This window comes from Protobothrops mucrosquamatus, unplaced genomic scaffold (genome assembly GCF_001527695.2).
Source record: "Protobothrops mucrosquamatus isolate PMUCROS unplaced genomic scaffold, P.Mucros_1.0 scaffold75, whole genome shotgun sequence".
Lineage (NCBI taxonomy): Eukaryota > Metazoa > Chordata > Lepidosauria > Squamata > Viperidae > Protobothrops > Protobothrops mucrosquamatus.
In genome coordinates, this window is record NW_015386452.1 from 538,094 (window position 1) to 551,783 (window position 13,690).

The following is a 13,690-nucleotide window of genomic DNA, read 5'->3' on the forward strand; positions in this document are numbered from 1 at the left end:
TAAAAGACAAGAAATAAAAAATACACATCAAATTTATCTAATTGATTTTTGAGGGTATGCACTCTCATGCACTCCAAAATTTGAATTTTAAAACATTTTTCTCATATTAACCACAACTTTGTAAGAAATGTCTGGCACTTAAGCCTATTTTGTTGTATAAGATATATTTTGAGATCCATTGACATTCTTGCTATAGAAGCTAAGACACTCTCCCACTGTCTAAGCAACATAGAAATTCTTTCTTCTACTATTTTTATTACACATTCCATTCCATAACTTTCTGCTGAATAGTTCTTTCCAGAGAACTAGAGTTTTACTGTATTTAGACCGTAATGCTGTGCATCCAGCCAAATATATGTATATTCCGAAGCTGCCCAAATAAGAAAATTAACAGCAATTGTTGAATTCCAGTATTTAATGCCTGACAATAGGTAAGCACAATGATTAGTTCTAGATTCAAAAAAATGATTCCTCCCTCATTAACTGGTAACTTTTCTGTTCAACCCTGTGTATAAAAAATGCAGAAAGAAAGAAAGAAAGAAAGAAAGAAAGAAAGAAAGAAAGAAAGAAAGAAAGAAAGAAAGAAAGAAAGAAAGAAAGAAAGAAAGAAAGAAAGAAAGAAAGACATCTGATAAAAAACTGAAACCTCTGAAATATTTTAAATGGCAACATTTTAATGAAATTCACAATACATTGCATCTTTCTATTGCTATTAGTACTGCAACAATTAGTTTCTTCTATTCCTATAGTAATCATTAGCTAGCCACCAATTAACTATCTAAACCTGCTACACAGAATGGGAAATTATCTTCCACCAAATGAAAGAACCATACCCTAGGATTTAGGAAGCTTTTAAAAGCAATAGTTTTTAAAATATACATTTAGGGACTAAGGCAGGAGATACAATAAACCTGGCTACTTGGAGTTATTATATTGTTGTTGAATTTATATTGGTAACATTTGTTTTATAATTTAGTTACTACATTAATTGTAGAACTGAAGAACTGAGCTAGAACTGAAGAAGCTTCTTGGATGAAAAGCAAATCATTTGGAAAAGGCACCTTTGGGACAAAAAATCTAAAGGGAAAGGAGAGAACCCAAATGCACACAATTCATGACTACAAGGAACTGAACAAAGTGACAATTAGACACAGGGCTTTTTTTTGTCATAGAACGCCCAGAACGGAGTTCCGGCACCTTTTTTGGATGGATCCTTGCAGGGTAGGCAAGGCGGGTTGTATAACATGTGTGAGTTCCAGCACCTTTTTTTCTTACAAAAAAAGCACTGATTAGACACCATTATTCACTCCCACGTATCTCAGATCTACTAAACTAGTTACTAAAAAGATCCCTTTTACAAAACTAGACTTGAGAAGTGCTTACAACCTAATCAGAATGAAAGAAGGGCATGAATCTTTGATACAAGGTACAGGAGATTTGAATACATAGTGATGTCTTTCAGCCTGGTTTATTCCAAAGTTTTTTTGCTAGCTTCACAAAGAAACATTTCTGCAGACATTATTGTCTATTGGATAACCTCTTGGTTTATTCTGAAGATCCCTGCTTGCATGTAACTCATATGAGAAATATATTACACAAATTGCAAGACAATAAGCTCTTTGCTAAATTAGAAAAATGCACACTCAATTTGACTTGGGTTATAGAATATCCAGAAAGCATTTAGGTGCTTTCCAGCAAAGGTGCAGTCTATTCTATTGCAGTATTTCCACTGCCATTCCCTGTTATGCAAAAGATTGCAGCACTTTCTAGGCTTTGCTAACTTCTACAGGAAATTCATCCCTAATTTTGCCAAGCTTGCAAAACCACTACTGCAGCTCCTGAGAAAGGTTCACTGTTTCTCCTGGTCCAAAAGCAACCCTTTTGTTATGCAAAATGTGAGTTCTACTCTGAACAGTGAAGGAAGGGGAGGGGGAATTACTTCCATGCTCATTTTACTCAAGAAAAAAAACACCTTTTGACAATAGGGGAGGGGCAGGGGAATAGGTGGGCACAATCTTCTTTCATGAACTGTTACATGACAACAATTCAATAGGATACAGAGAAATATTTAAAATTCAATATAGGCTTCTAAGAGAATTTTGGTGACTGAAAACCCTCACTGAAAACCCTCCTCTTTCTATGTCTATCAACGTTCTTCCAGCCTACAGAGAAAGTTTTGAGAAATCTTTCCATTTACGTGCTAAGAAGAGGAGTCAACTCAATCCTATCTGGTTGCTGGCTGCCACTAAAGGGTATTGGGAACTTGTCTGCCTATTCATTACAATAGATAGCTACAAAACCATTAAAATTGCTATTTAATGTATTTCTTGTAGAAATACCACTCAAGATAGCTTATTACACACATATATTATTTAGTTTATTATTAACTTCAGAACAGTATTAGAAAATATGCTAAAACTGAATACAACTGATTTATTTCATCTTCTGCAATTAAGAACAGTTGTCTTTCCTTCCTATTGGAAACAACATTCTACCGAGGGAATAATTCTGAGAAGGCCCCAAAAGAATAAAATTCAACACTGCAAATTTTGTACTTTCACACTAAACTATTTGATTATTTTTTTAAAAAAGGAATATGGTATTTATGACTTCTTGTTCTTGCCTGCAATTACTGAGGAATTGAGAAGAGAATTGTTCAGTAATTAAATAAAATTCAGGAGGTATCCAAAGAACCAATGAAAGGCAGCAGGCACTGAAGTCTTCCTAAAATATTCTACAATGATTGCATTGGCTTAATCAAAATAGGCTTACCTTCACAATTGTGGTTTTATCTGATTTTTGTTTGACCTCTTTGTCTTTACTACTCTTTTGCTTTGAGGTAGACCTCTCCCTCTCTCTTCGATCATTACTTATATCTCTCTCCTTCTCTGTCTTTTTCTCTTTCTTGCTTCTGTTTTGGAAAAAATATTATACCCCCCCTAATGTAAATAGGATGATTCATTTCATGCTTACAGATACTTTCATATGAATTCATTAAAGAACAATCAGCAAAGTCACACATCCTCAAACAATACTGAATTCATGACAAATAACACTGCAACAAGCTCATAGTACTTAATATATTTAATGACAGAAAAAGTAAAATTTATTTTAACAATTTCTTCTAAATACTTACTTTAAACATAGGGAAGTTAATTTTAGATTTTACTCAAGATACCTGGATAAAAATAATCCTCAACTATTCTCAAAATTGGCACATAAATTTGCATTAAATAATTTATGCTGCTCAACATAGAATACCTAGCAATAGAAAAATGTTTTATACATGTCAAATTTAGCATTTTTTTTTTAAAAAAGTATCTCTTAGTTCTTTCCCAAATAAAATTATTTAAGTCATCTTAAAATTTTATTTGTCTAGAAGATTTGTATCTTAAACAACTTAAACCCATATTAAACAACTCTGGACAGCTTACAACAACAATAAAAATATCTATAAAGTGTACCCATCAAACTAAAAAACCCTGGGCCTTAATAATCCCTTTAGGACAGGGGTCCTCAACCTTGGCAACTTTAAGACTTGTGGACTTCAACTCCCAGAATTCCTCAGCCAGCTTTGCTGGCTGAGGAATTCTGGGAGTTGAAGTCCACAAGTCTTAAAGTTGCCAAGGTTGAGGACCCCTGCTTTAGGATGTGCTGCAGCAAGCTCCAATAACAACAATTAAGTTAAAGACTGCTCCAAGCCAAGTTCAAACATGTTTCCTCTGCAGTCTTTAAAGAACTGTTTTACCACTATCTTTTTTTCTAGGGTGTTTTTTCAACTTCCAGTCAGGCAACTGCTACAAAAAATTATTTTTAAAGTGAATTCTATATTTCAAAGGAACAATAATGGTTAGAGATTTATATTATAAATGCTGTTTATTTATAGTTTGGAGATTATATATATCTACAATTTAAGGTAAATTATTTAGAATATCCTAAAAAGAAAAAAAATCTTGAAGATAATTATAGTAAAAGAACAAAAGGCAGACATGTTTTCTGTTTCTCTTTGTTCAATGTTTCAATTTGCATTAATCTGTCTGCTATTAATGAGAGGCATGTACTGCAGAAGAATCTGAACAGTACAGAAACTCTGCATGATAAATCTATTCACTTACCTCCTTGGAGATGGAGACCTAGATGATTTCCTTTTTGTGATTTTGGACGATCTGGGAGACTTTGAAGGACTTCGACTCTTCCTCTTCCTTCGATCTCTGTAAGAGCCATTAATCAAAAATTGGAAGTCCAGTGGGAATTACTAATTTAATTAAGCTCAGGTTGCTCTATCATGTACATCTTAAATTGCAGTCAACCTCACCTATAAAGTTAGTGCAGTGCACATTTTGATTCAAAAGCAACAGTTACTGTAACTGTGGAGTGAGATGAGTAGAATCCACCAATATTTTAGTCTCTGTTACCTTAGACCGGGAGCCAATCTATCACGTCCACCTGGGCTAAAGACTTAGTCAAGAATGGGGAGTGGCTACCCCTGGACGGGCGTGACAAGTTGGCTGACCCGGTCTAATGGGCAGGAAGGCAGAGTTAACCCATTGGTGGATTCTACGTCTCCAGGGCTGGAGAAAAACAGAGAGCCTTCTATAAGCTGCTCTGGGTGCTCATTATGCTAAACCATAATTTGGCATAATGGCCCTGTCTATACAATTCATATAAAAATGCATTAAAACCTAACACAAGTCCAGTTGATTTAAAAGAAAACTGATGTGGTATGTTTTGAAGAAGAAAACATTTGCAATGCAGCAGAGGCTATTTACTCAGTTGATGAATAACCAAATATATATAAGGCTGTGTATGGAAGTTTATTGCATGATTATATGAACTTCATGTGTAAATATCAAGACAAGGCAAGGGATTTGCACAAGAAAAATCTTGTCTTAGAAGTACCAAAGGTTTATTTCTGGAATCCTTCATTATTTAACAGATCAAAGTACATGGTAATTGATTCATTATGTGGCCCTAATTTAATCCCTCCAGATATCAAATCTGAAGGGATTAAATAGGTGTCAAATAAATCTTATCATTGTCTTAGTATGCACTAATGCACACTAAATGTACTATTTACTACAATTTCAATTTTAAAGAAAATGAACTGAGGAACTTCAAAAAAAATCAAACCTGCTAGAACTACGTGATCTTCTTGAGGAACTATAGCTTCTAGGGGGTGTTTTAGATCTCTTCTCCTTTTTCTTTTTTTCATCTCTTTCTCTGTCTCGGTCTCTTTCTTTGTCTTTTGCCTTCACCCCTTCTTTGTCTCTTTCATAGTCCCTCTCTCCCTCCTTTCCTTTATCTTTGTGTTCCTCCTTTTCTCTGACATGTTCTTTGTCATCCTTCTTTTTGTCTCCTTCTGTCTCTCTCTTTTCCTTTTCTCCTTCTTTGTCCAAATCTTCTCTCTTATCTTTTTCCATATCTGCTACTTTCTCCTTCTCTTTTTCTTTTTCTTTCTCCTTCTCTTTGTTTTTTTCTCGCTCCTTATCCCTATCTTTCATTCGTTCCTTCTCTCTATCCTTGGTCTTCTCCTTCTCCTTCTCTCTCCCTCTATCCTTTTCTCTGCCTCTATCTTTTTCCATGCCCCTATCCTTTTCTCTACCTCTATCCTTCTCTTTTTCTTTATCTCGGTCTCTCTCTCTAATCTTCTCTTTTTCTCTAATCCTCTCTTTGCTTTCTTTTCTCTTCTCCCTGTGGAAAGAAAATAATTATTAATTCAGCTTACCCAATATTCACTGTAAGAGAGCACAAGTCAAGTAAACTCAATTCCTAAACTTGTCTTTTAACAGGGTGCAGCAATTACTGATGGCAGAAAAATTACAAAATAGCATCTAGCAGAGAGATAGAAAAATCAGTAAAGGAAAATAATATTATGCTAACTGGTCTATCCTCATGCCATTTGTGATGACCGTTAAATATACAGTTGGATAACATACAATTATAATTCTATAGCAAGATGATAATATCAGAAATATGTGATAGTATTAATTATAGTAATCTCACCGAGAAGGAGAGCTGCTTCTTGATCTTCGGCGTTCTTTAGACTTTGAACGTTTTTTGGATGGACTTTTGGATCTGCGTCTGTCCTTTTGACTAGAGCGTGATCTATCACGGGATCTACTCCTGTAGCAAATAATTGTAGAGGCTAAATGCTATAAATTATATTGGTTTTCTTCTTTGTTGCCTGCATTATTGTGCATTTTTTTTAAAAAATAGAACATTCACAAATTATTAAACAACACGAAAAGCCAAATAATATGTTCCAAAGTCAACTTCAAAGCAAAAGGCAACTAAAATGTAATTATTATAAGAAAGGCAACAAATGATGATAACCTTATAATTTATCAGTTTACAAAAAGGGCTACAAAAGTTCTTCCAAAAGTACAACATAATAAAACAACATGCACAGCCAAGGCATCTGAATTTAGTATTAATTATATATTGTAACACCCTTGTGTCTCCCATTTTGGGAAGGGGGCAAGGGAAGAGAAACTAACCTATGAAGCTTATTTTTATGCAATAAAATTATGCCAATTTTACCAATAATCCTTACAGCCATGCTCGGGGAGAAGCTAGACTGCCTATTCCATCACAGGAGAAACTTCAATCATATGAGCAACAATGTGGATTGATGGATAAGAAGGAACAGAATTTAAGAAATACGTTTACTTATTAATACTTTATGTTTTTAATAAGGTCTTAAAATTTCAGTATATACTGTATTAATTACTGGATGTAAAAAAATGGCTGGAGACAAATATGAATATTAACTATGTGGCACTTTCTTGGGATGAATGCTATGGATCAAGACAGATATTTTTCACAATCATTTTTAATAACATTATAATGGAAGCATTTTGGTATCCTCATATACAACTTCCTCATAATGTATTATTATGTTTGTGAAATCTGTGTCTAAAGAATTTTTGGATTTAAAAAAAACATTATATATTTATTATAACTTCACAGGTTATCTACAACAATTTTACTTTTCAATCTTGAGACACTTTTCATTTTTCTCTGTTTTTATTTTCTGTAGCATATATCACCACTATCACACTATGTACTACAATAAAATATTGATGCACAAAGAAGGCTCAATCTCATCTTGGTCGTCCTTGGTAGAACCCTCCTTCTAACTTAACCAAAAACTGAAAATTCCATTTGTCATCTAAATCAGTGCATTTTGATTTAACTTTTAGACCAGATTGAATTTGTAGAAACAATTTTTATGTGTGTGCAGTCTTAGAACATTGGCAAGCAACAAGCAAGGAATTCATATTTGAATAAGAACAAAGTTCCCAGTTCAAAATACTATAATGATATCTAAGAAGAAGGACTGCAAGCTTTTCACCCGTTGTGATAAACCAGGATTCTTAGTAATTTTATTCATGGCCACCATTAAACTTAACTTAGCACAAATTAAGAGAAAATTAATACATTTGCTTTGCATGTGAAAATATTAAATTTCAATAATTTGGGTACCACCTCAGGGCTGCATAAAGATCTGAAAATTCATGCCATAATTTACTAGCTTCTTAAACTGGACAAAAGGATCTCAAAATACAAGGTTCAGCTGTATCACAGTAATCCCTGTAACTCCTGTAATTCACGGCTCCATGAATTGGCAGCAGTGGCAGCAGAGATGACACCAGCCGAGGGGATGGTTTTGTGTGAGTAACCTAATCCCACACGTGCACAAATAAAGCTTTGTGCGCTCGCCCACTGCTTATGCAGCCCAGTTCCTAACAAGCCACGGCTGGGAACTGGGGACACCTGCCTTAGCTGACATAGGAGAAGACAAATTCACTGTAGATCTCAGAGAAGCCTTATGTAGAAGACTTACCTGCGTTTTGAGTGTGATCTTTTCCTTCGAGATTTTGAACTAGATCTGGATTCTGAACGTGAATGGGAACGTGATCGACCACCTTTTCTTTCATTGCTCTTTCCAGACTCTGAGAGAAAAAACGACTTTGCAGTGTAAGCTCAGAATATTTAAAGATCCCAGCTAACAATCTGGCACAAGTGGAATGTACCACATATATTGCAAGGGGCCTACTCTCTGCACATCTTCCTTCTTTGCAAAAATCCTTCAGAAACATCCAAGAAAGTCATTGCATATATTCGTTGAGTGCAGCCATCCTGCAGCAGTACACATAAACCAGATAATTATAAACAGCTAGCTAAATAAGGAATGGGATTTGTTGCTGCCACAATGCACAAGATTAAAACATGTTTGGTAAAATTGATTTCAGACAGAAAACACACAAAATCTGATAGAATTTTGAAAAGCTATGCAGAAATGCACATGAATAGCACTGGAATTTTACTATCAAAGCATTGCTATAATTAGGTAGTTAATCCTCAAATCTTTAAGAGCATAATGGACTCAACCTATATGAAAGGCAATAATTCTAGAACCAGAGTCAAGAAAATAAAATTTTGTTCATTCAGTTTTTATAATGTTATAGCTAATAACATGAAATGAAATGATAGACTGATTCATAATGTATGTTCATTACTATTCTACAAACTTAGTTAAATGGCTATGGTGTTTATGGTCACTAATTTTTTTTTACATTGTTTATTGAAAACAGACTGACTAGATGTTAGCCATATCAAGAAAAACTACCAAGATAATCTGTATGATGTTTTCTTTCATTTTTAAAGGTTATCACATATTATTCAAATAAGGACAAGAATTTTAAGGGTCAGAATTTCTTTTTCTTTGTAAGGTACTTAAGAAAATTTCATGGATTGATATTTGTTTCTCGGATAATCTGCCAACTACTTCAGTAATTTTCATTACAAAATCAAGTTATCTCTAGACTTTGCCTGTCACTTGTCTTCCCGTGTTCTGGTAAATGACTAATTTTAACTGCATGGATTATTTTAGTAGTTTTTATAAAAGCGAGTGCTGAACAGGTGAATAATGCTAGTTTTGACCTTTTTCTAATTATTATAATTTTCTGATGATTCTGGGTATTACTACTACTTCAATAAATGTAGAAGTATCCTCTAAATCCCAATACCTAAAAGTAAAAAAGCAGAACAACTGAGCACATTACTTATCTGCACTCAAAGAAAACATTGATGTTCCCAGGAAAAGTTATACTTCAACACAAAATAATGGAGCTGAAAACCATAATGAGAAAGAAGTCCAAAAAGAAAGAAAAAAGTAGGGAAACAGATCAGGCAGTAAGAAGAATGAAAAATCTGAAAGGAGAATTAAGGAGACCAGAGAATGGGCCAACAAAATAGTACTTTTTTTAAACGATTAGAACTTATTCAATACTCTGACATTAAAAAGCAGTGCTATCAGGTACCTTAACTGCACATTCTTGATTATAAAGTACTAAACCACTCATCAAAATTACTGAGTCCACCAAAGAATTCTGCCCAGGATAGCATCTCCCTGTTTCCTAGAAGAAAAAAAATGCTCCACCAAATATACATGCCAGGAGTTATCCCAGTGGAAATACAGGGCAAGGAAAAGCCTACCTGGCTCAATAGCAGCTGATATAAAAGACTGAGCTTCCCGTACTCTCTTCATCACTTCCTCCAACTCCTTTGCAGCAGCTTGTGGTGTCATTTCAGGCGGCTTCACTATTGCATTATTGGAGTGATTTATTCTAAATTAAACCACAGATATTATTTAATTATTTCACTGCATCTATGCATATGCTTTATTTTATCTTTTTTTTAATTGTGCAATTGAGTAGAAAATGGACTCATTCTATTAGCTCACAAATGGTTTGGACTAGACTTCAAAACAATGAATCTGACAGATAAAACTACTGATTTTTTTATCTTATTATTCCGTGAGGAATAATCAGTCTTTTTTTGCATATTATGATTAAAAGGGGGGAGGGGTTAAAACTATCAGAGATACATTTTACATAAAAGCCTGTCCAGTGGTGTCCAACTCTAGGCCACAGTGCTCATCTCCGTTTCTTAGCCTAGAAAGCCAGTGTTGTCCGAAGACCTTTTCTGTGGTCATGTGGCCAGCATGGCTATACACCAAAGGCGTACAGAACATGGTTACCTTCCTACCAAAGTGGTACCTATTTATTTGCTTGCTTTCAAACTGTTGGGTGGGCAGGAGCTGGGCAGGAACAGGAGTTCACCCCATTGCGCAGCGCTCAGGTCTCAAACCCAGGCTGTCGGCTCAGCATCTTTAACTGCTGAGCCATCAAGCCCCCCTCATAAAAGCCTATAGCTTTTAGCAATTACTTACCCTGCTTATTCCTCCTCTCAGCTGACAATATAGAAAACTAATTTGAAAAACATGGTACAAGATAGACCTGAGACCTGCTAGTAAAATACCTTTGAACTCAGATGTTTTTTTTTTCTTTCCCTTCTGTCAAATCATAATCCCATAACTCCTTAATCCTTTCCATCACTCTCTAATTTAACTAGATCACATCTAATTCTTTTGTTACATTATTGCTCTCCTAAGCTTCCTTTTCTCTCCACCTTCTTAATTTCCTAAGAATGCATGCAGATCTATCCAAAGCCCAGAGGCACTTTGACTATCAAGATACAATTTAGCTTCAGCCTACTGCTTCCTTTTGATGAGATCCAAGCAAAATATTAAATTAGCATAGCACTTTAAATTTTATTAGATATTAAGAGAACACTTCTTGAATGTAAAAGAGAATGTGGGAATGATGTTTGTGGCCAGTTGCCTATCCCTGTACAAATAAGATGAAAACAAAAATGAAGCCTCTGATCTGATTTTTCAAAATATGCCTTTATTCTCTAAATTAAATTAAAGAGACAGATATCTAAGTTTTACAGCATTTAACATGGTGCTTTCCAGAGAGCCTACAATTTCCAAGACTCTCAATCAGTACAGTGAATTGTCCAAGATCTCTAGCACAGAACAGGACCCTATCAATGTAGTACAGAATTGGGTCTCAATTTAGCAGCTGCCTTTATGAAAGTATAATATATACGCAGTGGGAGTGTTCTCTCAGATTTTCATAAAAGCATTTTTCCATTCACATTTTATGAAATATTTATAGTTGGAGATGGCAAGTATGAACTTCAACTTCCCACAGGCCGACCAAATTCTCTGTGCTAAATCCCCAACTTATAAGTTGGGCTTCTGTCCAAAGGCTATTTATTAACTAATTATAGCAAATGTATTACTTGTTTCATTTTGAGTAAAGTCAATGAGTTACCAATAAAAACATTTGCATTTTCCTCATAGACATACAGCAGAACTATTTGTTAAGCGTGTGCAATATATTGCTTATGTAAACCCATGGGACTTGCACACATTTTGTGGAAATGCATATGAATTTTCCTATGAAGAATATGTATGTATGTATTATGCTAGAAATAGGCAACCTAATACTCTCCAGATGTTTTGGACTACAACTCTTACAAACTCTTTCCATTCTGGCTAATGTTGTTAGAAATTGATTATAAAAGTGTGTTTTTCTTACTTCAATGGTCTGTCTCCAAACACAACTCCATTAAAGGCAAGAGCTCTAGGTACAGAATTCTGGTCAGCAAATTCCACAAAGGCAAAGCGTGTTGGCTGGGTTTCGTCACCTGCCATCCGCACAAACTTTACTTCTCCAACTTGCTTGAAAAACTCAAGCAACTGATCAGCTGTTGTAGTCTGAGGGGAAAAAAAGCAAACAACTCAAATTAAAAATAACTTGTAAAACGTATTTGATTCTGCTTATTCTGATCATGCCAACTACAATGTTAATATCTGTCACCATAATGGATCTGCAAATGAACACTATCTTGAATACCAATGAAAACTATATCTTGAATACCAATATTAATAGCAAGAAATAACACTTTTATTTCTATGATTTCTAAATAATAACACCTTAAAGATTTATCTGACTTATAAGCATGGAATTTTCTAATTGTCTGGTTACCGCAGAATGAATGACAACAATGATTATTTGGTGAGTATCTCCTTTAAAAATATGAATATATATATATATTCAGACATTTCATATTACACTGAGAAGCACAAAGCTAAAAGCACAAGCCTGATGATGATGAATGTGATTTCATCGAAACGTCGCTATGATACTTCTAATCTTACACGGGAGAAAACCCGAATGACCAATTTCAAAGAGACTATTAGACTATTAGATTATACGTATTTATGTATATATATATATATATATATATATTGGTAATTAAACTGAATATATGATCCCTGGGTGCATCCATGCCAAACAAATAAAATAAAACGAACACCAGGGTAAAATAATCAAACTCTAGGAGTTTAATGTTACAGTACCAAACGCCAAGCTTTCGTCAGCATTCTGCTGACATCATCAGGGCTTAAACGGTCAGTCTATGGGNCTACATGGAGGTAAGTAAGCAGTGGGGTATCACAAAGTTCTGTCTTAGGCCCAATACTCTTCAATATCTTTATAAATGACTTAGAGGAGGGAATAGAAGGGGTACTCATCAAATTTGCAGGCAGGAATAGCCATCATCCCAGGAATAGCCATCATCCCAGAAGACAATAGCTGGCAGGAATAGCCATCATCCCAGAAGAAAAGCTGAGGATGCAAAAAGATCTTGACACACTTGAACAATGGGCCCTATCCAACAAAATGAAATTTAATATGGAAAAAAGTAAGGTTTTACACTTAGGCAGGAAAAAAACCAAAGGTACAAGTACAAATTAGGTGTAACCTGCTCAAAAACAGTAACTGTGAGAGGGAACTTGTAGTCCTAATGGACAATCATTTAAACATGAGTCAACAGTGTGTGGCAGCAGCCAAAAAAGCTAATACAATCCTTGGTTGTATGAACAGAGGCATAGAATCAAAATCATATGAAGTATTAGTATTGCTTTGTAAAGCCTTAGTAAGACCACACCTGGAATACTGCATCCACTTTTGGTCACCACATTACAAAAAGTTGTGGAAACTTCCTGCCTGAGCAGGTGGTTGGACTAGAACACCTCCAAGGTCCCTTCCAACTTTATTATTATTAATATTTATTAATATTTATTATTAATAATAAACATTTATTATTATTATTATTATTATTATTATTATTAATTATTATTATTATTATTATTGAAAAAGTACAAAGAAGTGCAACTAAGATGATTAAACGCCTGGAGACTAAAATATATGAAGAACGGTTGCAGGATTTGGGTTTGGCTAGTCTAGAGAAAAGAAGGACTAGGGGGACATGATAACAGTATTCTAGTATTTGAGAGACTGCAACAAAGAGGAGGGGGTCAACTTATTTTCCAAAGCACCAGAGAGAAGGACAAGAAACAATTGATGGAAACTAATCAAGGAGAGAAGCAACCTGGAACTAAGAAAAAACTTCCTAACAGGGAGGACAATTAACCAGTGGAACAGCTTGCCTTCAGACATTGTGGGTGCTTCATCACTGGAGGTTTTTAAGAAGAGACTGGACAGTCACTTGTCTTTAATGGTATAGGTTCTCCTGCTTGAGTGGGGGGCTGGACTAGAAGACCTCCAAGATCTCCTGGCTAGCTCTCCTTTCTTCCTTGCACCCGTGGCTGCTTGTTCCGTATTGCTGGTATACTGGGGTTCTCAGGTGAGATGGCCGGGTCGCACCCGTTGGCACAGGGCGACTCACTAACCTACCCTCCTCCTCCCTCACCCATGAGCAAGTGGTTGTCTCTCTGGAATCTTCTTCCTCTCTTTCAGTCTTCGTATCT

The 13,690-nt window shown here is 35.2% G+C and overlaps 1 protein-coding gene across 2 annotated transcripts in view; it reads right to left on the reverse strand.

Moving 5' to 3' along the window:
* SREK1 (splicing regulatory glutamic acid and lysine rich protein 1) overlaps positions 1-13,690 on the reverse strand; it is a 37,250-nt gene that overhangs the window by 949 nt on the left and 22,611 nt on the right. For both annotated transcript variants that reach the window (XM_015812204.1, XM_015812203.1), the window contains exons 5-11: positions 11,454-11,632; positions 9,502-9,632; positions 7,847-7,955; positions 6,004-6,123; positions 5,131-5,691; positions 4,116-4,211; positions 2,773-2,911 (exon numbers count right to left, since the gene is read on the reverse strand). In XM_015812204.1, the coding sequence (XP_015667690.1) occupies positions 2,773-2,911; positions 4,116-4,211; positions 5,131-5,691; positions 6,004-6,123; positions 7,847-7,955; positions 9,502-9,632; positions 11,454-11,632 (1,335 nt within the window). The remainder of the gene's footprint in view (positions 1-2,772; positions 2,912-4,115; positions 4,212-5,130; positions 5,692-6,003; positions 6,124-7,846; positions 7,956-9,501; positions 9,633-11,453; positions 11,633-13,690) is intronic.